Here is a 23307-nt window from a genome sequence, read left to right as displayed (position 1 = left end):
CTGGATCAATCAGTATTACTCAGCCTTTGGTTAATCCACACAAGTTCAATTATAAAGGGCTCTACAAGCCGCTTACATTGGTTAATACTCTAAGTATTCAGTTTAAGAACCAGTAAACATATGTTAGATTGTTAAATAAAGCAGCTGAACATTGTACATTTTATCAAATGTCTGTATGGCTTTTATGTCTCAAGTACTGTAGAAATAAAATAGTGTGCAAAAACAAATGAATGTCGAAACAATGCAGAACATAAAAAATCATAGCACAGTTCTAAGAGATTTTTAGTTGTTTAAAATGGTTTTTCCTTACCTTAACATCAGGACATAAAATGAAAGCTCTTATACAAAATATATTCCATTGTCAGAATAGCAACATAATATGGGCACTTTGCTTTGTTTCCTATGGTATTTTTTGCTATGTCATTATGGTTTCTCATATAATTATTTCTTCACTTGTTACATTAGCAACATATATTGCATCCACAAAATACTGTCAGGAATCATCTCGGTTTTGGCACTTTCAATTTGCAGTTTTAGAAATTTAAGTGCTAAATTCATGTTGCCATATTTTTTATTATTTCATATATACTCTTTTTGAACACTAACATTAAAACACAGAATAAAAAAAAATTGTCCTTAATTTCCTGGGCTATGGTAACACCCACAGGTATGTCCTTTTCTTTTCCAGCTGTAAATAAATTCTGGACTGAACAGTGGGTAATCATCTGAATCAATAATGATTTTCTACTGCTTAAAAAATAAATCAGCAACCATTCAGATCTCCAGAGTTAGAGTCCCAGATCCCCCAATTCAGGCTGTCCGCGTTCAATAAATATTCATTCACTGAGCATCCTCAGTAGGTGAGTGCATTTCTTTAGTGTATTGAATACTTCATTTTACAAACATCCGCTGTGGTGCGGTACAAGAAGTTGATACAGAAGCCGCCCCCTGGCTGTCAAGAAAAAGAGGGTCCAAACAAGCGACTTTAGCAGCAAAGAATGAATGAATACAGTGAAGAACTGCGAAAAGGTTGGAAAATTCCAGCTCCTGTAGATAAAAGGACACAAAAAATAAAAAACAAAAAATAACTCAATAGTAAAAATTCATAACTAAGCAAAATGTTTTCAAATCTTAAGACATTTTAAATTCTCCTAAAACAAATTAGTTACTGTGTATAAAATCTACTAAAAACATTGAAAGTAAATATGTAAAAAGTTTAGGAACTTATCAGAATGAAATATATTTGAGATAAAATTGTGATTCCTAAACACTGCAAACTTCCTTCCAGTAATCCGTTGAAGAACATCACAGTCAGCCTCTTTTTGTCACAAAAGACTAATAGTAGAAGATAATATATTTATACCCATCGCTCAGTGAATGCACTGATTTTTGGCTTAGGTGAGTCTGTTTCTTAGTAATGATAGTGTGAAGCACAATGAAATATATGAGACACGTTGATCTGCAAATATGAGAAAATACTACAATGGAAAATGTCAAAGTTCAGTCACTGTCAATTGAGTATTAAAAACCTGCTCACAAAGAACCTTGGTTGCACAAAGTGAAACCAAGGATGCCAGCAAAACTGAATTATGGTTAAAAAAATAATATGTTGGAACATATGTCGCAGCATAACCTAATATAACTTTAAAATCTGTAACCAAAAGTCCACAAAACGTAAAAGTAAATCTACAGACTTATATGATTAGCCTGAAATGTGTGCCCTGTCACTTCTTTGTTCAAAAATGAATAAGGTAATAAAATATAAATTGGAAATATTACATAGTTCACATATGATAATTAAAAGAACAGCATAACTTAGTATATCCAAACATATAAAATATGCTATTGCATCAGGGAATATGAACCTTATGTTAACACAAATAGTCAAAATTTGTTACAAAATTACAAATTACCAATTGCAGTTAATACTCCAATAAAACATGGTTACACCTGCAAAAATACAAACAGTTCTGAATGATTCGGGAAAAGTGATTATAAGGAAAAGTCTGCATCCGTGCAAAATAAAATAATAATAATAATAATAATAATAATAATAATAATAATAATAATAATGTGTTACATTAGTTTGAGCACATAGCCTGCTGCCAAAAGAAGTTTATAAGAGATCATAAGCATATAATTGGCATGTATGGCTTGATAAAGAGGAATGTACTTATTGCAAGATTAAAGTAAATATTTTGATATGCATGCTATGGTAAAAACAATCATGTACTTTGATATCTATATTCCTGTGCCAAGGATATGAACATTCATACTCTAAATGATGTGTGCAGAGGTATCACCATCTAGTACCACACTGCCCCCACCCCCAGCATCTGGTCTGGTTGGGGCCTTTTTTGATTTTTTTTAATGTCCCAAAAAGACATTCGACAGCCTCTGGAGACAGCATGGTCTATGGCCAATCCGCCTCTAGAGACACCCCTACTGCCAATCTCATAGTTATATTCCACCCCAGAGACATCTTTTCTTGGAGTGAAGACAAAGAAGAGAGAGGAAAGAAAGAGAAAAAATTACATTATATTTAATTTAGGTAAATGCATATTTTTATAGGTTGTACTTAAATGTATTATCATTAGTAATAATAATAATAATTTAAAAAAATAGCATTTCAGATAAAGAAACTGTAAAATATAAATCATAACTAACTTATATAAAATGTCTGTTTTCTTTACACTTTATTTTAAAGTTTATTTTCTTTTTATCAATGCCCCTGTAGGTCACCATCTGAGGATGGCATTACCAGAACAAAGAGAACCAATGATGCTTAATAAATAAACTCCCCCGATGAAGGTTATCTTCAGCAGTAACCTCATTAATATATATGAGAAAGGGAAAATAAGCCCTTTCTCCTTATACTACATGTTTTGCAATACTTGTTTTCTCCGACAAATGGGCTTCACCTTCTGATAAATCAGTCCTTGTGTTTCTTAGCTAAATCTACCTTTTAAGGATGGGTTGCTGCTCATGGGCCAGCGTGGTGTGCTTCTCCCTAAGCTAAAAGTTGTGAGCTAGCCCCATATATTGATCATTGCAACAGTGGAATTTTGTTCTCCTTGCAATTTGCACTTGTAGACCCCTCTGCCTAAATATGTGGACAGGGGAAATGCATGTGCAATCTAAATACATTAAAAGCATGCACACATAAGTGTGGTACATCCCGCTGAGATGCTCCCTATTCTGAGTAGTCCACATGGTTTTTGTCCCCCCACCTCTACATTACCTGTAACCAGCCATAATAATGTGTAGGCAATGTTAAGCAGTGCTAGTAACACTATAGCAGGGAGATTCACAAAGTGTGGTTCCCCTGCCACCCCTTGTCATAGTGGGACTCAGCCCCAGTCTGTTCTTACAGACTCCACAGAGGATATGAATGATGTTCATTGATACCCCATGCGGGAGTCTATATGCATGTAGCCAATCAGAATGGCTTTTTCATGCTCAAGCCAACCAAACATTTTGTCACTTGCAGACAGTCCACTGGCATGCTGTCTATGTCATGGCTCTACTAGGAAGAGTCTCTTCGTCAGGGTGTCTTTTTTTTAAATAAACATTGGTTTACTAAGAAGAAAAGAAGATGAAACACTGAGGTAAAGAAGAAGGAGGAGGAAAAGATAGAAGAGGAAGATTTCATAGTAATTTGATGTACAATAAAGAACACAAACAAATCAAGTAAATAAATTAATTTTATACAGTGTGTGTGTGTCTGTATGTGCTAATTTCATAATATTTAATATGGGTCTTTACAGGTTAGGTGTCATAATAAATGGTAGAACGCTCACATACAACCAGCAGTAGCAGGTCATGCATTGAGAATTCAGTCCAGATAGATTTCATGTAAAAATAACTTTTTGCAGAGTAAATCCACTTTCTATTTGTTTCAGGAGACATCAACTCACTTCTTCAGGAAAAGTGGTATAAATTGAAAAAGTTTTATCATATATATTTAAAGATCTGTTTCTATTGGTACATTGGGTGGTCAGAAAATCTTTATATTTTGTTAGTTTTCACATATAAAACCAATGTTCTCATATAAGTAGGTCATTAATGTATCATAGCATTTCTTAATTCTGCTGGTTGTATGTGAGTGATCTACCATTTATTAAGGAACTACAATATATTTTGCTGTTCATTTGAGAAGAAAGATCATCTATTTCATTCTGTTTGGATCAGACAAGATATTGATTGGGTGAAAATTTTAATCACTTTAAGGTGAATGCCATGCAGTATCCTCTGGTGAAGTTATATTAACTATAACGAAACGCGTCAGTAATATTACAGTTACACACTAGTATATTCATGTTTTATTTTGTTGCTAGACTGTGAATGATTTGATAGAATTTGATCTTCATAATTTTGATTACATGCACTTATTTTGGGAATTCCACTGAGGGAGTTTTGCAGCATGTCAGCTGCCTAATTATTCCACTGTGCTATGGACCTTTTGGAAGCATCCCTAATGACAGATTATCACTACTGACGGCAGACTCCAAGATCGCTTTCTTTGCAGCCTATGAACTGCTGCTAATCAAGCTTCCACAAGAATTGAGTTGTTTGTACAGATGAAATAGCTACATCAGTGACGTCTATATTGCGGATAAAGCAAAATCTGTCCGCTGACGTTATTCTCATATGATTGTGGATACATTTTTGTTGTTGTTGTGAGTAAAGAATCTATTAAGGCGTTACATCATTCTCCATACTATTAAATATACGTGATCTAAAAAAGCACCAAGGAGTCCGGATAAGCGTATGCCTTTTTTCTTGCGAAAGTTGCATGTTATATCAGTTAATTTCAGACTATAGCGCTGTATCCAATTAGGCACAGCTCATGGTCAATACACTTTTATAAACAGTCGACCTAATTCATTAAGAAAAGTAAAGCAAAAATATTAGTAACTTTGAACCTTGGCAAAACCATGTTGCAATGCAAGGGGTGCAAATAAGTTTATTATTTTGCACATAAGGAAAATACTGGCTGTTTTTACATGTAGGACGCAAATACTTGATTTTTACTCTGACATTAAAAGTTGATCTAGGACATGATCTACCCAAATCTAAATCTGCTATCACATTTTTAGAAATAAGCAGAAGTTTTCACTGAGATTATTGACAAAATAGATTTTTCAGCACTGTACAGGTGAGTGCACTATATTCAAACACTAATACATTTTATTAATAAAATGAATACATTTAATTGGATGATTCACACTGTGTTTTTCTTTTTATCATTTCTGAGTCCATCTGCACTGGATTTATATTGCAATTGTTGAAAGGAGCAAATAGGGCACTGCTTGTCAGAGCTTACATCCTAGAGTGAAGGGGAACATACAAATAGGGTAACACTGAGTGGGGGAGTAGAGGCAATTGCAGAAGCAGAATATTTAATAGGAGAGCTGGTGGGCTCTAATTAAGAGATGAGATTTTAGTTTTGAAGCCCTGCAGACTAGTGGAAAGACTAATAGGGAATGGGAGTAGATTCCACAGGTGGGGTACATCTTAGCATAATTCTTTGAGGAGGGAGTGTAAATTGGTAATCAGTGTGCAAGTGAGGTGGCAATCTTTGACAGAGCAAAGGGAACAAGATGGCGAATGGGTAGAAATTAGGTTGAAGTTGTGGGCTTTGTAGATGTGGATCAGGAATTTGAACTTCATTCTTTAGAAGATAGGGAGTCAGTGTACTGATTGACAGAGTGAGGCATCCGGGTGGTGAGAGACAAAAATAAGTCAGACAGTGGATTAAAGAACAAAATGAAGTAGGTCAGAGATGAGGAAGTTACAGCAGTCTACAGTCATGGCCAAAAGCTTTGAAAATGACACAAATATTATTTTTCACAAATTTCTCTGCCTTTTTTGTTTTTATGATGGCAATTTGCATATACTCCAGAATGTCATGAAGAGTGATCAGATGAATTGCAATTAATTTCAAATTCCTTCTTTGTAATGACAATGAACGTTATCCCAAAAACTACATTTCCACTGAATTTTAGCCCTGCCACAAAAGGACCAGCTGACATCAGGTCAGTGATTCTCTCGTTAACACAGGTGAGAGTGTTGATGAGGACAAGGCTGAAGATCCCTCTGTCATGCTGATTGAGTTAGAATAACAGACTGGAAGGAGGGTGGTGCTTGAAATCATTGTTCTTCCTCTGTTAACCATGGTTGCCTGCAAGGAAACACAGTCATCATTGCTTTGCACAAAAAGGGCTTCACAGGCAAGGATATTGCTGTTAGTAAGATTGCACCTAAATCAACCATTTATTGGATCATCAATAACTTCAAGGAGAGATGTTCAATAGCTGTGAAGAAGGCTTCAGAGTGCCCAAGAATGTCCAGCAAGCGCCAGGACTGTCTCCTAAAAGTTGATGCAGCTGTGGGATCGAGGCACCACCAGTGGCTTGCTCAGGAAAGGCAGCAGGCAGGTGTGAGTGTATCTGCTGCACACTGAGGCGAACACTTTTGGAGGATGGCCTGGTGTCAAGGAGGCCAGCAAAGAAGCCACGGCTCTCTATGAAATACATCAGGGACAGACTGATATTCTGCAAAAGGTACAGGAATTGGACTACTGAAGACTAGGGTAAAGTCATTTTCTCTGATGAATCCCCTTTCAGATTGTTTGGGGCATGTGGAAAAATGCTTGTCCAGAGAAGGAAAGGGGAGCGCTACCATCAGTCCTGTGTCATGCCAACAGTAAAACATCCTCCGTAAAACATTCATGTGTGGGGTTGCTTCTCAGCCAAGGGAGTGGGCTCAATCACAAGGAAGGATAGCCTGGTGTAAAGAAGACCAGCAAAGAAGTTGCTTCTTTGCTGGCCTTCTGGACACCAGGCCATCCTCCAAAAGTCTACGCCTCACTGTGCGTGCAGATGCACTCACACCTGCCTGCTGCCATTCCTGAACAAGCTCTGCACTGGTGGGAGTAGGATCGCTCACAATTTTGCCTAAGAACACAGCCATAAATAAAGAATGGTACCAAAACATCCTCCTAGAGCAACTTCTCACAATAATCCAAGAAGAGTTTGGTGATGAACAATGCCTTTTACAGCATGATGGAGCACCTTTCCATAAGGCAAAAGTGATAACTAAATGACTCGGGGATCAAAACATTGAAATTTTGGGTCCATGGCCAGGAAACTCCCCAGACCTTAATCCCATTAAAAACTTGTGGTCAATCATCAAGAGGAGGGTGGACAGACAAAAACCCACAAATTCTGACAAACTCCAAGCACTGATTAGGCAAGAATGGGCGGCCATCAGTCAGTATGTGCCCAGAAGTTGATTGACAGCATGCCAGGGCGAATTGCAGAGGTCTTAAAAAGAAGGGTCAACATTGCAAATATTGACTCTTTGCATAAACTTAATGTAATTGTCAATAAAAGCGTTTGACACTTACAAAATGCTTGTAATTTTACTTCAGTATACCATAGCAACATCTGACAAAAAGGTCTAAAAACACTGAAGCAGCAAAGTTTGTGAAAACCAATACTTGTGTCATTCTCAAAACTTTTGGCCATGGCTGTAGGCAAGAGGTAACAAAGAAGTGAATGAGAGCGTTAGTTGATTCCATGGTGAGAAACGGCGAATCCTGGAGATGTTATGAAAGTGGAGCAACAGGATTGGGAGAAGGACTGAATGTGGGGAGTGAAGGAGAAGAAGAGTGAAGGATGACACCTTGGCAGTGGTCTTGAGAGGCTGAGGAGAGGGTAGTGCTGTAATTGGAAGAGGAGAAGATTGTGGGGCTTAGGACAGGGGAGAAGAGATAAGTTTAGGTATCATCCTACTAGTGATACGAAAGGCCAAAGGAGCTGGTAAGATTACAATGTGAGGAGGTGGAGAGAGAGAAGGGGGCCAAAAATGGATTCTTAGGGTATGCTGACAGGTAAAAGAAGAGGAGAGGATCTAGAGTCAGGTGTAGAGACAGAAACAGAATAGTTGGCAAGGTAGATAAGCAGTAAGTCAGGAGAGTACAATGTCACAAAGGACAATAGAGTAGACATTACATATTACAGCTACACATTACATATTACTTGGTATTACTACTACTGTACATTTTAGTAAATATCAGTGATACTTTTGGCATACTCAACACCGACTAGTGTTTCTCAAGTGCTCAGGAAAAGTCTGCAGCACTTATATCACATAGTAACTGCAAGTAAAATAGTAGCAAAATATATTCTTTATATCCTTCAAGTTCATTGTTTTGTAAAGCAAAACAAAAGTGCTGTTCGGCCCATTTGATACATGTGAAGCACACCATGTTTAGTGGGTTGCCCTCTTCATTGTCCTAGATGAACAGTATATAATATACATCATATTATTGTTCGTTATACACAAATTTGTTTCCTGTTTTTTTATCTTGATATAATGATGTCACTACCAATAAATGGACATGTAATGCTGATTATGATGTGATTTTTCCTCTGTAATTATTATTAAAAACCGTAGGATACAAACAAAACAAAATGTTATAACTTATTTGAAGTAGTCTCTTATTACCACCACAGTTATCGTGTTGCAGAATAATCTAAGGGTAACGGACCAGCTAGAGCAGAATAGTACTCTAAGACACCATGATCACATATATATACAGTTAGTGAACTGCAGGAATGAACTAGTTGTTTCATCAATAACAGCTGTATTGCATGCAACATATGTGTTTTACTTTACTTTATATAATCAAGAAACCACCGTGTACTGAAAGCTCAGAGTGCATTTTCTCTTTACTGTTGGCCAATAAAAAATATTATTCTTGAAACCTCATCAATATATGTATTGACCAACTCAAAATGATGGCAAAATATTCAAATGTGACTGTATTTTGCCAGTACTGAAAACAGAAATTACTGTTCAATTAAAATAAAAATAATTCAGAACATTTTTGGCATTTTGCATTACGCAATGATATATTTGTAATTGTAGCGTTGTACAGATTCACTTTATTTAAAAAAAATGTGTAACATTAAGATAAACATTAAGATAAACATAAGTCCATTTACCTTTGCTTCAATTTGTTTTGTATCTTGATTCTGGAACAAAAACTTTATTTTACTTTTGCCATCATCTGAAGAGCCTTTCAGGTGAGAAAACTTATACCTCCAAAGAATAGCCTTAGAAATAAAACATCAAAAAGAGAGAAAGACAGAGATTCAGCATCCAGAAAAAGGCACATGGCCATTTGGAATGTAATAATGGAATATTAAAAGCCTTCTTGTCTTAGGCGGTGTTTTTTTCCCTTTTATAACCACACACATATATTCACACAATTTTCTGAAATGGTAAATTAACATGAATAGATATTAAAATGAAAAGCTCTTAAAAATCTGCTCAGCAAACAGCAGTCACAGCCTATTATTGTCTCCACAATATGAATAAATAGTAAGCTATTTAGACTTTTATAAAGGGCATAGGTAATCAGAAAAAACTTTTTTTCTAGCATTCAGCCAGTTTTAGAATTTAAAACTGACTGGGTATATTTTTGTGACCTTACAATCACCGTCAAATGTTCTTTTTTTTTACAATATATTACTCTACCTAGGAGGAAGACATCTGGAAATGTCTTTTTATTTCATATTAGTTATGTTAAAAAAAAGAGTTGGTTAATCTCACTTTCCACTATTGTTTAATGTTCTGTTACATGGAGAAAAAACAATGTTTTAACTTGTTTCCTCAATAACCCATTTAGGCTACTTTCAAAGACCTATAGGCCCTTTTGAAGCCAGCTGAAAAGATAGTGAGTTTACGCACAGCTATGTATCAGACAGTCAGAGTGGGAAGAGGTGGTCCAGCAATGACGTAAGTGGAGTGACTCTGAGTAAGTATGAGTGAGACTGCAGAGTGGGTAAGTATGTGTATGGGGGGTGTATTAATGTAATGTGGAGACTATTAATGTACTGTAAAGGTTTATAATACAACATATGGTCTCTGTATTAAATGTGGGAGTTAATAATGTAATATTGGGGGTCCTTTGCAGAAATAGGCCTATTAAATGTGAATGCTTTTAATTTTATGTTAGGACTGTTTGGGGGGAAATAGGTCTATTTCCTAAATGTGAATGTTATTAATTTAATGTTGGGCTGGTTGTGGGAAAAGGGCTTATTTTGTAAATGCAAATGCTATTTAATGTTGTAGCTAGTTAAAGAGAAAAAGGTCTATTTATTAAATATAAGTGTTACTTATGGTTGGAAATAAGCCTATTTGTGTGATGTCTGGGCTGGATTCGTGAAACCAGGCCTGTTTAATAAATGGGAATATTATTAAATTAATATTATGAATTTCAACCCACCCTCTAAACAGAGCCATACATATTTAATACCACAAATGCATGAAACTCCATTAAGGTAGGCTTATTAAATGACTAGAAGACAACACAAATCCACTTGTTTTCTGCAGGAAATTGTTTGAAAACAGATTTTTTTTTCATTGGAAATAGGAGGTAACATATATCATGCAAGGAGCTGGAAAGTACTGCATAATAACGTGGTGTTATACAAATAAATGTGAATAAATACATTTAAAATCCTGACAAATTATACCAAACTAAATGGAAATTTGGTATATAGCATTAGACCTAAATAATAAAAATATGTGTGATTTAAACCTATTTCCATTCTGTTAACTTAAAAGTTGAATTTGATTACTTAACTGACTATATGAAACCAAAATTAAAATTTTCAGATATGAACAATTGAGGTAAAATATTCTTGTCAGTGTTCATCACTGCAAATCTCTTATAAAGTACAGTATTATCTTCCCACTACCCTCACACTCCGTTAAAGAAAGCTGAAGTCCCTTCCACAATTTAGAACAGCGTAGTGATGGGATATTATGCAAAAGTGGAGACTGTGGTTATTGAGCTGTAGTGATGTCACTGACCCTGCTCATATTATATATATATATATATATATATATATATATATATATATATATATGTATATATATATAGATATGTAACCTGTGTTAAAAAAAAATTCAAACTGACTAGCACCAGCTTTGAACAAGCATTAAAGGTTTAATTGATCACAGAAAATGTTACAGAAACATGTTCAATGATTGTTTCATTGTCACAGATTTTCCTCTGTGACACTGAAACGATCGTTGGGCATGTTTCTGTAACATTTTCTGTAATCAATTAAACTTTTAATGCTTGTTCAATACTGATGCGGATCTGTTTGAATATTTTGTGAACACTGTTTACCTACAAGTACCTGCTGCAGAGAGATAAAAGGTATTGGACTAATATAATCTACTATTTCTGGTAAGTTATTCAGCTCGGTAATAAATAACCTTTGATATATTTTAATGTTAATAACAATATTTACCTATACTCTTTAATGGCACAAATGTATTACCTTTGTGGCTGCATCAAAGCAGATGAATCCCATGCCAAAGTCAATGGTGAGGCCCATTAGATGACTTTCGATTACGCAGGCATATGTCTTGCACTAAAAAGATATAATAACACTTTTAGTGGTGACTGAAGTACATAAAAACGTAAAGAATAAGTATTAGTATAGAGACATATTTGATCTCCATAAAACAGGTGACATACATTAGATTCCGTATCAACAAGCATTTTATAATCATTTATAAATATTTGGTATAGTAAGTAAAACACTGTTTTAAAACGTAAATGAGTAAGTAAATATTATACCAGTGTCCACACATCTGATCTGGGTGTGGTGGAAAACTTTTTAGGGTATGTGGCCATTATGGCCGCCATCATATGTTTAGACACTGGATTAATATTTCCTTACTCATTTCCATTTTGAAAGGTTGATTAGATAGAAAATTAAATAACTAGAGCAGGACTGACCAACCTCTGGCTCTCCAAGTGTTGTGAATCTACTATGGCTTGTAATCTCACAACGCCTATAGAGCCACAAGTTGGCCAGGCCTGAACTAGAGGCCTGAGATAGAGGAAAAAATAAATATTTTGACATAATAAAATAATTGCAAATAACAATATTTAAAAATCAAACACAACTTTATTCTGATTTATGCTTAGCTTAACAGTTTGAACTAATTACCAGGTAAAAACAAAAGTTAATTTGTGTATTTTACATGATTGGCTAGAACAATACACAAATGAAAAATTGTATAATGTTCCACGCCAAAGAGGGTGGCATGTGCGTGATTGCACATTATTGGGGTTTTAAATGGTACTATAACTGTACCATAATTTTGACTGGATAAAAGTATTCAATGGCATTCAATAAGTGTTAAGCTTTAAACAAATCAATAGCTTGGGAACAGGTGAGAATAATTTTCCATGTATCGGGTTTAAAGTATTCATTCAATTAGATATCAGTAGACAATGCAAATAAAAAATGAGTGGATTTTTGCACACTCTTGCATTTGATACATACTGTTTGCATTGGTGAGGGGGGTTTTGTGGGCTTTTAAAGGATAAAGGACTTGAGAAGACTAGTGCACACCACTGAATATAATAACTAATATAATAACTGATTTCAGATTTAGCTTGGAACTCACAGCATGCTCAGCATGGAAGCAAATGTTACTAGGAGGAATAATGTTCAGATAAATATATACATGGTTATTTATTGTTTCTGGCAGCATTCCACTGGAATGACATTCTATTTGTTTTCTTAATATATACACACTCTACTCCTTTTCATAGCATTCTAGTTGGGGTCGGACTAATATTGCTACACAGCACAAGCAAAAGTTTTAGCACATTGGTAGAATTACATTTTTAAGATAAGGTTTGGTTCATTCGGAGGCATATTTATTCCCATGCACTTCTGACCAGGTGGTAAATGTATCAAGCTGCGAGTTTCTGGCAGGTTTGAAAAGTGGAGATGTTGCCTATATCAACCAATCAGATTATAGCTATCGTTTTTTAGAATGTACTAAATAAATGACAGCTAGAATCTAATTGGTTGCTATAGGCAACATCTCCACTTTTCAAACCTGACGGAAACTCGAAGCTTGATACATTTACCCCCAGGACTCTTATCATATGGCCTGCCATCACACTATGCATACATTGCTGTACCAATCATATCATGGGTGGGCTGGATGGCATGTGCCCCCTGGTCAGACCCCTACTGAACTTATTGGGCCTGGTAGAGTTTATGTGGATGCTGTCCATCTATGCACAGCCTGTGCTTGTGCATAATTCACTACAGTGCTCCCATAAACTACAGGACTCCCATAGATTGTAAGCTTGCGAGCAGGTTCTCTTACCTCTGTGTCTGTATGTATTATTCAGTATTGTTTTTTTAATGTTTGTTCCCAATTGTAAAGCGCTACGGAATTTGCTGGCATCATCATCATCATTTATAAATAAATGTTGATGATGATGATGATGATGATGATGATGATGATGATGATGACTCCTAATGGACCAACATTGTGATTGTGGTTGATACGTCCACATAGCCCGTGGCTACTAAAATACAGAAGCCTCTTTGTCAGTAGGAGGTTCCCATATAGGCAGGGAAGAGAAAGCTCCAATCCTGATCCCAGGAACAAATAGAAAAACAAGAAGAGAAAAAAAAACAGAAAAATAGCGAAAAAAAAGAATGTACATATACTTAAATCCAGGTGAGTGCATCTTCAGTATTTTAATATATTGTATTTATTTTTAACTGCTACCAAACTACCTTTCAGTTGCAGAATTAAAAGGATGTCTCTGTAGCACATCAAAGCCACACAGTTTCTTCCACCTAAAATTCAAATATTCTGGTTGAGCAAATCTTGACTTGAGCCAGGCAGTGGGAGATATGAAAATAGTGGGTTAAGTTGAAGCAGCGCTGCGCTGGTGAGCTACAGTGGCGCCTGTATAATTAACAAGTAACTTTCTTTTTTTTATAAAATCGATAAAAATAATAAAGCATTGTTTAATGTGTCCGTTCTGGTAATATCTAATTATGGCATTAATAGGATAGGGATTACTGCCTGGAAGCTTGATAAACAGTCTCCACCAGCAGGGGTTATCTTTGGCGGTAACTCAATTAAAATATAAAAACAAATCAAGACCTTTTACTGACAAAAACACAGGCCTTCTCCAATAAAAGGGTTTTTAACCTTTGGAAAATAAGCCCCTGTGTTCTATATGTAAAAACAACTTTAAGGATGTTAAGAAATAAGGATCTCTCTTGTTTGTTTGATCGATCATTTGTGCCTTTACTGCTACTACTATGTGTAGGATCATTCCTGCAGTTCACTGATTCAGCTGGTTTCTAGGTAAATAGTTACAAGCTTCATTCAGCTCTCAGTCTGGCAGCCTCAGGTGTGCAATCATCTACCACACTCATGAAGCTAATCATCCTGCAGTTTCTGATTGGTGCTGCTGCCTTTATAAACCTCTTTCTGGCTTCATACCAATGCTGGTGATAATTCCTACTTGACCTAGTGTGCAGTGTATCCTGACCTGTTCTGCTATCAGTGTTTGACCCCTGCCTGTCTGATTGTTAGTTTGCAACACTATACCATCTGATTGCTCACTACCTATTACCATGTGCTGTCTACTTCAACAGGCAAGTCCCAGTTTGATTCTCAGTTTACTTAACGATACCATCAAGGTTGCTCCCTATCTCCTACCGTGTTCTGTCCACTCCACCGGGCAATTGTAAATCAACAACTATTACTACCCAAGCTTAAGTCCTGGAGGGAACTGAGTACTGTGAAACGTGTATAGTTCCTCGGAAAGGGGGCTGCTAAAGACTAGCATCTCGAGAAGTGGTTTTATTAGGTGAGGATTCCATAACCCTTGCCCATAACAAAGGATGAACTACTCTTCATGGGCCAGTGCTGCGTGCTTGACTACCAGGCTACAATTTACCAGCCCCACCACTGGGAGCTCACAGTATCAGGATATTGCCGGCCTGTGATTTGTCTGCTTGCCACTCAGGGCCCCATCCTAGGTTCAGGAGGTGCCGCGGAGCTGGGGTGGCTTCATCAATTGCTGCTGGTTTTTAACCTGACCCCCAATCTGTACTCCTCCTCTGCTGGACTATGGTGTGTGCTGAGCAACTCTGCTCCTTGTCGCTGCACATGGAGCTGGCAGCCTGGGACTAAAGGTAAGTATATCTTGATAAATATGTTCTACTTTTCTATGGAGTATTATATGCATGTTCTTACCTTCACTCTTGTCTGTGTCATTCTTTCTGCCCTTCCCTTGTTTGTGCCAGTCTCTCTGACCTTCCCCTCTCTGTGTCAGCCCCTCTGCTCTCCCCCTTTCTTTCTTTTTTTGGCAACAGCCCCTCCCACTCTGTACCAGCCCCTCTTTATCTCTTCTGTGTGCACCAGTCTCTCCTTAAATTGTCCGTGTCAGTCTCTCTCCTTCTACTACCTATGCCCCTTCTGTTTCCCCTTACTTTTTCTATGCTCATCTCTGTCCCTCTGTCTCCTCATCTGTGCCTCTGGTCATGGTATTAGTGTAATGTGTAGGGAAGGTTGGTGAGGGTGGTATTGATGTAATGTGTGGGGAGAGTGGTATTGGTGTAATGTGTGGGGAGAGCTGTGGGGGTGGTATTGGTGTAATGTGGGGGTGGTATTTGTGTAATGTGCGGGGAGAGCGGTATTGGTGTAATGTGTGGGGAGAGTGGTAGGGGTGGTTATGGTCTAAACAAAATTGTGAACAGAAAGGGCGCTATTAGTAAACAATCCAGATACTGTTATAAATGGAATTCAATGTCCATATATTTTCAGTTTTTGGTAATTTTCATATCCTTGGTGTGTCCCCTCCTCTTTATTCAGTGTGCTTCTCTGTATTCACTCGTCAAAGGAATATGTAAAACAAATATAAAACAAACATAGTGCAACCTGGTTTTGCCATATATTAATTAAAGGAATGGTACTATCCCTTTAAGCCCGCGTGTAGATATAATAATAAAGACACCTCGTGCAAAAGAAGTATTCCTAAAATCCCCTTAGGGGTATACACTTACTAAAACAAATGATTTTTACAGCAGAAAAAGCACAACAGACATCATATTTCCTTGTATGCCTTTGTGATTCTAATGATAAAATGCAAACACCTCGTGTGGAGAACTAAAAGCAACTCTTCTTTTACCCCTTAAGGGTATACACTCACTAGAACCAAATGATAATCAGGCGTGTCACGAAGTATCTGAATCTTCCTTTCTGATCCCGATATAAACCATCCGATTGTACTTGTCCGTTTATAAAGATAAAAAGAAAGAGCAATGCTCCATAGTGTAAAATCCTCAGACACTTTATTGTAAACACATAAAAACGAGGCCGTCATAAACAAATGACTCCTCACATGTAATCTTCCTTAAAACAAGCTCCTACAGCGAGGATAGGTGGCCTCTTACCCCTTTACGGAAATCAGTGAGCGTGATGTTATACCACTCAGCATGGAGTGTCCCGGGCGAAACCCCTGCGATAGCTGACTTCTGGGGTGGTTATGGTGTAATGTGGGGGTGGTATTTGTGTAATGTGTGGGGTGAGCGGTATAGGTGTAGTGTGTGGGAAGAGCGATGGGGTGGTTATGGTGTTAATGTGGGGGTGGTATTGGTGTAATATGTGAGGAGAGCGGTATTGGTGTAATGTGTGGGAAGAGCGGTGGGGGTGGTATTGGTGTAATGTGTGGGGAGAGCGGTATTGGTGTAATGTGTGGGAAGAGCGGTATTGGTGTAATGTGTGGGAAGAGCGGTGGGGGTGGTATTGGTGTAATGTGTGGGGAGAGCGGTATTGGTGTAATGTGTGGGAAGAGCGGTGGGGGTGGTATTGGTGTAATATGTGGGGAGAGCGGTATAGGTGTAGTGTGTGGGAAGAGCGGTGGGGGTGGTATTGGTGTAATGTGGGGGTGGTATTGGTGTAATATGTGGGGAGAGCGGTAAGGGTGGTATTGGTGTAATGTGTGGGGAGAGCGGTATTGGTGTAATGTGTGGGAAGAGCGGTGGGGGTGGTATTGGTGTAATGTGGGGGTGGTATTGGTGTAATGTGTGGGGAGAGTGGTAGGGGTGGCATTGGTGTAATGTGTGGGGAGAGTGGTGGGGGTGGTTTTGATGTAATGTGTGGGGAGAGTGATGGGGGTGGTATTGATGTACAGTTTTTTTTTGTTTTGTTTTTTTAATCTAACATTTGGAAACCCCCCTTCTAGAAATCCTGTGCTTGCCCCTGCAGCATTCTGCATGAGACATCAGTACATCTGGACTGCAGCCTTAACTGCCAATCAGGAGGCAATAAGAGTTATTATTATTTATTTATTTTTAAACTCACGTGTGTAATGATCTGCAAAGTGGGTGGGTTTTTTTGTAAGGGGGTGGGGGTGTAGGTTTAAACATTGCCTAGGGTGCTGAGAATCCTTGCACCGGCCCGGGCTACATGTCTGGAATAAATTCACCATTCTGGTGAAAGTCCATTCTGCTCATTCCAGTCAAGGCTCTGTGCGCCCAAATTGTTGTTCAAAACTCAGATTTGACGATTATGCACATGTTGCTAACAGAAACATGCACACTATTAGCCAAAGGCCAATTTAAAATAACTCCTTTCCAGCATAAACTTCCTGATTATAGTAATTTGTTATTCAGGGACATTTCATTTATATATCGAAAGAAAAGTGCTGGAGTTCTTCTACACTCCTTTGGGTAGTATGGAATGCGTGGAACACCCAGTGGAGGGGGCAGATAGAAAAAAAACAGATGAATAAGGACAAGGGAATCATTGGGTAGGAAAAGGTCTGGGTAAATATTTTTAATGATGTTTAGGGAGCGGTGTGCATTTTGTTCAAATAAACTATTATAGGTAAAAGATTATATTTAATTTGATTTTTTAAGGTATACTGGATAGGGATTTTAGAGACCAGTTGTCTTTTATAGAGAGAGCAATGGGTGTTAGTCCAGGTGTCCCATTCATTCCTTACCAAGACATCTAACACTTTTCAATGCGCAACTGATGCCTCTAATAGAAGCACTAGGCTTGTTTTGACTGTGCTCAGGCTGCTGGTTTGCCCTGCTTAAAATAGTCGGCCCAGGTTGGTTATCAAGGTTCAGTAAGAGGTTCAACAGTTGGCTCCTTACTTAGCAATGTCACATATTGCTGAACACCATCAGGATTAAACTCACTATAAATTGCTGGTCTTTACTGAACAGTACCAACTTTAAGCAGCAGTGAATGGTGTGAAGATACCGGTCTTAATGTATCACTCTGTGCCACACAACTATCCTAAATGTTACCTATCCAAGGTTCAAAATCACCCAGACATATATCCGAAATAAAAATATATAGGTTTATTTAACCAAAGGTAGCACCAAACAGCAATGATAACATTTAAATAATAACCCCGAAACAAATCACACTGCAGTCTGGCACAACTGATATACAGGGTGTAACAAAAACACCTCACCAGTATCCTAGCAACTCTCAGGGGGGAGCTATTAATCCAAGCTTCTCCTTCTCCTTTGAGGCTACTAGTAAGGTAACAGTCCCGGGTCACTGTCACTCTGCTTTTCTTGGATACACAGCTCCCCAAAAGCTGAAGAAAGTTCAGGACAAATGCAGTACTCCAGGCAGTGGCGGACCCAGGGGGGGGGGGGCGATCGGGGCTTGCTGCCGGCGGCTGCACACTGTGCAGGTCCGTTCAGCAGTGACAGTGTGCTGCCCGGCTGCTCTGATTGTGTTTTAAACACAATCAGAGCAGCGGGGCAGCACACTGTCACTGCCGAGTAGACCTGCACATACTGTGCAGCTGCCAGCAGCCTAAGAAATTAGAATGGGGCGGGGCCTAAATTGCCCCCCCCCTAAAATCGCCCGGGTTATAGCAAAAGTCTGGATTCGCCCCTGACTCCAGGGACCTATTGTCTCTTCCATGTCAACTGGCAGAGACCATAATCTCAACACCACCCTGACTTCAGCTATCACTGGGTAGTGAACACAAATCTGCTGTTTTGGGAGCTGTCTTTTAAAGGCAGAAATGGCTGTATGCATAGTTCCAGGACTTGCCTGATTGGACCTTTTCTGTGTTTACCATTTCACAGGTACACATGCAGACAAAAGGATAGCAGATGAGTCATCTAAATACAATTAGGGACAAGTATTCTTCTGGGGCTGTATAGCAGAGTGGCTTCTACATAGCTTGTTTAAACAATCAAGGTCTAAACCCACATTTAATACATTTAAATACATGATGTAATCATCTGTAATTAATCAAGGAGCTGTATCTGTAGGACATTTCCACTATCTTAGTACACACAGCTAAACAAAGATCATGAGTTCCCCCTGGTGTGATGTACATTCATGTAGGAATCTGGTGGACAATAAAATATAATCCGTCTACTTAGGCTGAGACAATTGAGGACTAACCTACATGTGTACACAAGTTAACAAAGAAATGTTCTTTTAGACATGCTACAACTTATAAACATAGAATACACCAGTTTGTAAGAAACGAAGTACAGAATGGTTGAATTGAGATTTATACTTTGTTTTGTCACAAATGGCAAATAGCAACACCAGTTATTACATTTTGTTAGTAAGAGGATACCTATAACGGTATCCATTTGGGAAGTTGCAGTTTACCTGTATGGAACATATAAATTGTGTTAAAGGACAGAAGTAATAAATATTAACAGTGATAGTTTACAGGCATTTAACACAGCACTCACACAGTTTTAAGTGTTATAAGCAAAACATATGTACCATTGTTACAAAATAAACGCACATTAATGAAAAAGCCTACAGAAATCCCGAATTTGCTCTTCTACAGAGTTATAGTATAGTATTTGGTTTTATGTGTTTGAAATGATAGGTAATCTCTATTATATACCGCAAGTCTGCTACCTAATATGGAACAAGAACTATATCATACAGAAATCAATAAAATGTAGTTTGGTGGTTCGAGGTAATTTTCCTTATTAGTTGCAAAGTGTTTCAGTCTGCAACTGCACACCCAATAATCAGCTGAAATTAACTATTAAATATAGAGGTAGAGCAGTGGCACTTGAATTCAAGTAAAGAATGTTATATACACACTTAACTGTTCGCTTATCTGAAACTGATGGAATATATTATAATTTTCCATTTTCCTTTCTTTTTTTGTTAACTATTCTATAAATGTAGGTGTGTATTGTTATGTATTTCATGAATTTCAATGTATATAAAATATATGTACTGTAGTTTGTATAAGTATTATTACTCCATATTCCATTTTATTGAGATTTTCGAGAGTCAAAGAAAAGCCTTGGTCTGTTGTATCTATGGGTCACCGAATTTATGACCTACGATATAGTTCTGGAAGCCATAACAAAGACTGTAGAGCAACAGGATGCTTACCACTGCTGTAATGCGGGAAACTGTGTCAAAATGCTATTCTGCGTTTGTACATTGCCCTTACGATTTTTTTTATGCCCTTATGATTTTTTTTATTTGAAGTAACAAGGCATATTAAATCATAAACGATATGATTACAGAGGTTATTTTTCCTTTTATTTCCGTTAAAGTTTGCTGAATCTCAGCTTGAAAATACATGCAATTTTGGCATGTTTATTTTTAGTTGAATGGACACAGTTGTATTTATTGTATTTGTACTCTTGAACTCTCTTTAAGTGCTGTACTTCATAGAAAAATCAGCATGGGAAATAATTATCCAGACTAAGATTTTAATTTTTAGTATCTCGACACACTGTGAGACTATTTTTTCCATAGGCATACCAGCTGTTTCTTTCATTAAAACATATCCTATAACAGGAAACCTGACAGTGATAAATGCTTATTAATTTTTTTTATTCTATCAGCAGCATTAAGCAAGTGCCCTTACAATCTAATTTAGATGCTTGTTAGTTTTCCCTAATAATGTTTAAAAGTGGACATAAGCTTACATGAATGCCCACCATGTTTGAAAAAATATTAAAAAATATAAAACTCTTCTCAATAACAGTAATACCATGACATAATCACAGGGAAAAAAATATATATTTATAAATATATATATATATATATATATATATATATATATATATATATATACTAACACACATATACATATAAACACACACCTATCACTGACAACATTAAACCACTGGTCTAATTATGTGTGGGTCCCCCTCGTGCCACCACAAACAGTTATGATCTCTCGAGGCATGGACTCTACAAGATCTTTGAAGGTGTCCTGTAGTATCTGGCACCAAGACTGTAGAAGTAGATCCTTTAAGTCCTGGAAGTTGGCTCGGACTTGTTTTTTCAGCACATACCACAGATGCTCAATTTGGAGACCAAGTCAACACCTTGAAGTCTTTGTCATGTTCCTCACACCATTCCTGAACAATTTTTGCAGTATGGCAGGGGGAATTATTCTGTGGAAAGAGGCCACTGCATCAGGGAATAATGTTGCCAAGAAGGGGTGTACTTAGTCTGCAATAATGTTTGTGTTTGTTGGTATGTATCAACGTAACATCCACATAAATGCCAGGACCCAAGGTTTCCCCGCAGAGCGTTGCCCAGAGTATCACACTGCATCTGCGCGCCTGCCTTATTCCTATAGTGCATCCTGGTGCCATCTTTTCCCCAGGTAAATGACACACGCACCCGGCCTTCCACATGATGTAAAAGAAAATGTTTTTAATCAAAATAGGTCACCTTCTTTCATTGCTCTATGGTCTAGTTCTGGCACGCATGTGCCCACTGTAGGCATTAATACCTGTGGACAGGAGTCAGCATGGGCACTCTGTCTGGTCTACGGCTACGTAGCTCCATACACAGCAAGCTGTTATTTAATGTGTGTTCGGTCACCTTTATATCATATCAAGCATTACATTTTTCAGCAAATTGTGCTTTAGTAGCTGTTCTGTGGGTTTGGACCAGACTGGATACTCAATGTACCTTGGGCACCCATGACCCTGTTGCTGGTTAACCTTCCTTGGACCACATTTGTTATGTTCTAACCACTGCATTCTGGGAACAACCCACAAGACCTGCTGTTTTGGAGATGCTCTGACCCAGTCATCAAGCCATCACAATTTGGCCCTTGTCAAAGTCGCTCAGATCATTATGCTTTCTGTTTTTCCTGTTTCTAGCATATCAACTTCTAGAACTGACTGTTCACTTGCTGCTTTATACATCCCACCCGTTGACAGGTGCCATTGCAATAAGATAATAAATGTTATTCATTTCAGCCACAACATTAAAACCACATATGAGAGATTGAGCCTCTCCTCTTGAACAACTCTTTGGTCCAACAAGATCTATTCTTTCTCCCTCTTTCCCTTCAGGTCTGTACTTGCAGTCTTCTTGCCACAGCGAGCAGGAAAAGAGCAGTTACTTGTTGTTCTTCATCAATATCCATATCAGTAAAGAAAATTGTTGATGTGCGGTTGCGAACGAACGCACACTATACACAAGTATGTGCTTACGAATGAAGAAAACGTGTTCCTTTCTCTTTTTATGAGGTTTTGAGTGGTTACCATTGAACATGCTCTGCCCACTATTTAAATTTATTGAGGATATCTTTACATGACCTCATATTTCATTTCAGTGTGTATGAAATTCAAATATTTACTCACAACAATATGGCTGTGAAAATTCGCTGCCTGGACAGCCAGTCTTTCGTAAATCGTCTAAAACATGACTAATGTGTATGCATTAATCGTTCAAGAAAAGTCGTTGCAACTAACACGTCAGTCCGAAAATTCTTCAGTGTATACCTAGCCTTAATGGCCAGCTCTATTTCTACTAGTTTTTGCGCGACTGCACCCCCTCATAACCCTAAATCAGATTTGTGCATTTTTTTCCACCCCCACCTCATCATGCAACACTAAATTGATTTTCCAGGTGCAAATTTTGCACCGAGTAGCTGGATTTTCTCCTAACTCAGTCCCAAAAACTCTACTTTTTCATCCCTTTATTGAATACATTAATACAACAGTTTCTGTCATCAATAATTATTTTGAGTTAAATAATCTAGTCCAGGCATGTGAAATTTAAAAAACTGAAGGACATTGTACTGGTTTCTTTCTTAAGAGGGATACCACAATGATTTTTGCTGCTAATTGGAAAAAACCCGGAGGTATGAGTAGCAGGGGGGCGCCATGCTGTAGAGGCGCTCCGCCCACCATATCGCTATGCTACCAGTGTGAACATCTTAGTCTGAAGGTGGACTAAGGAACGCCTGTGCAGTGTAGTACAGGACACTCCAGCTCCAGACTGCCTGTCCTCCAGCTTTGACAATCATAACATGGCACAACTTTCCCCCTTGGGCAGCCCACCAGCTACTCCAGCCTGTTCACAATCTTATCCAGCCAACAAGCAGCATAAGGATATGGAGTGCTCATAGACTGTGCTCCACCTACCCGACAGTCCACC

The 23307-nt window shown here is 37.9% G+C and overlaps 1 protein-coding gene across 1 annotated transcript in view; it reads right to left on the bottom strand.

The window, feature by feature from the left end:
• Window positions 1–553: 553 nt before the first annotated feature.
• The window catches only part of SNTG1 (syntrophin gamma 1), a 437638-nt gene continuing 414884 nt past the window's right edge, over window positions 554–23307 (bottom strand). Inside the window, 4 exon segments of the mRNA XM_075213502.1 lie at window positions 554–919; window positions 922–1047; window positions 9015–9125; window positions 11367–11459. Of these exon segments, the coding sequence (XP_075069603.1) occupies window positions 875–919; window positions 922–1047; window positions 9015–9125; window positions 11367–11459 (375 nt within the window). The 3' untranslated portion in view covers window positions 554–874.

This window comes from Mixophyes fleayi, chromosome 5 (genome assembly GCF_038048845.1).
Source record: "Mixophyes fleayi isolate aMixFle1 chromosome 5, aMixFle1.hap1, whole genome shotgun sequence".
Classification (NCBI taxonomy): domain Eukaryota; kingdom Metazoa; phylum Chordata; class Amphibia; order Anura; family Limnodynastidae; genus Mixophyes; species Mixophyes fleayi.
This window is presented reverse-complemented; position numbering and strand designations above follow the sequence as displayed.